Source organism: Propithecus coquereli, unplaced genomic scaffold, assembly GCF_000956105.1.
Source record: "Propithecus coquereli isolate 6110/MARCELLA unplaced genomic scaffold, Pcoq_1.0 Scaffold5, whole genome shotgun sequence".
NCBI lineage: Eukaryota > Metazoa > Chordata > Mammalia > Primates > Indriidae > Propithecus > Propithecus coquereli.
The window spans coordinates 8354019-8355075 of NW_012150840.1; the positions used below are offsets into that span (position 1 = coordinate 8354019).

Genomic DNA, 1057 nt, shown 5'->3' on the forward strand with positions numbered 1-1057 from the left:
AAAAAAAAAAAAAAGAAAACCCAGGTCTTCTGTCTCCTGAGCTAGCACATATAAACACTGCCAGGTCACCTGCCTTATTGTGAAAGACATGAGAGCTTGAAATAAGATCCCCTGACACTTGGTGACTCCTCCTGACTCTCTTTTGTTATCTCATAAGAAGGGCAAAACTTTTAGAATTTAACCCTATTTGAGGGTGTCTACTACCTGTTTGAATCCAGAAAATACATTCTGGTCAGGTCAAAGATAAACCCAAAGTCTTAGGTTTGGCAGTTCTTCTGAAAATACCAATATCCTCTTGGGGACAGGAGGTAACTATAAACTCAGGCTCACAGACTAGAATTTTCCCTTACTTTCTCCTGCAGGTAAAACCAGAGACCGATGCTGCTTACCATGGTGAAGTGCTCCCTGCAGCAGACCATGCAGATGCTCTCTGTCTCATCTGGTACCCACTGGTGCCTGGCAGGGGGTGTTGCTGGGGGCACGAATTCCAGCGGTGGTTGACTCGGTGGGAAATTCCTCTCCTTCAGACTGGGGGAATGTACAACAGAGACACCTGGGAGCCAGAGGCAGATGTCAGAGTAAACGGTGATCAATATACCAGCTTATAAATGAAGATAGAATGATAGACTTTCACCATTTCACAAACTCTTTTGAAATAATAGATCTCATTAATGATCATCAGTGGCTGTTTGTGTCACAAAAGAGAGAATACTGGACATTGTGTGCCTCCTAATGGAAGTGTACAACACCATCTATCCAAAAAATATCAAGCCTGAATCAAGTCAGGCTCCCAGATCTAACTACCAGTGTACTGGAAATTCAAAGGATAAAGACTCAGATTACCGTAGGGAGGCAATCAGCAAACTCCAGCATGTGTGAAGCTCCCCAGGACAAATGACTTAGTTTCCACCACAAATAAAAAAGAGGTAGGGGGGAATAAAAAAGACAAGAAGCAGGTTACCTACTGATTAAAAAAAAATTAAAACATATTTTACCCAAATGCCATATGTGGATATTATTTAGATCTTGATTCTAGAAAAACCAATTATAAAAAAAA

At 41.2% G+C, this 1057-nt stretch overlaps 1 protein-coding gene across 1 annotated transcript in view; it reads right to left on the reverse strand.

Moving 5' to 3' along the window:
- The window catches only part of ZFYVE26 (zinc finger, FYVE domain containing 26), a 62609-nt gene that overhangs the window by 23271 nt on the left and 38281 nt on the right, over positions 1-1057 (reverse strand). Inside the window, exon 27 of the mRNA XM_012656042.1 lies at positions 331-553. Within this exon, the coding sequence (XP_012511496.1) occupies positions 331-553 (223 nt within the window). The remainder of the gene's footprint in view (positions 1-330; positions 554-1057) is intronic.